Here is a 376-nt window from a genome sequence, read left to right on the forward strand (position 1 = left end):
TATATTATATATATGTATATTTATTGCACCTTTGCACCTTTTCAGATAGTCCTGACGGCCGTGGTAGCGCGAACCGTCGCGGAGAGCTTCGACGGCAGGGAGTACTATCAAGGTTACAGAGGACCGGTCGCGCCATTGTCCAGCGATGGGATGGTGATGGACACTCCGGAAGTGGCCCAAGCCAGAGCTGCACATTTAGCCATGCACGCAGAGGCGATGGCTAGATTGAGGAAAGCCCAGGCTGATTATGAGATGTACGAGAATAACGAAGAGATTGCCGAATTGGACCCCATGGAGACTGCGATGAAGAAACGACTCAGGGAGGAACCTGATCCTCCTCCACCCATGAAACCTCCTCAGGTAAACAATTATTATT

At 50.3% G+C, this 376-nt stretch overlaps 1 protein-coding gene across 1 annotated transcript in view; it reads left to right on the forward strand.

Annotated features, from left to right (window-relative positions):
* Nucleotides 1–8: 8 nt before the first annotated feature.
* Nucleotides 9–376, forward strand: part of LOC108622405 (uncharacterized) — a 2,162-nt gene continuing 1,794 nt past the window's right edge. The window contains exon 1 of the mRNA XM_018020264.2: nucleotides 9–360. Within this exon, the coding sequence (XP_017875753.2) occupies nucleotides 13–360 (348 nt within the window). The 5' untranslated portion in view covers nucleotides 9–12. The remainder of the gene's footprint in view (nucleotides 361–376) is intronic.

The sequence above is a fragment of the Ceratina calcarata genome, unplaced genomic scaffold, assembly GCF_001652005.2.
Source record: "Ceratina calcarata isolate Rehan_Ccalc_2016 unplaced genomic scaffold, ASM165200v1 scaffold220.2, whole genome shotgun sequence".
Taxonomy (NCBI): domain Eukaryota; kingdom Metazoa; phylum Arthropoda; class Insecta; order Hymenoptera; family Apidae; genus Ceratina; species Ceratina calcarata.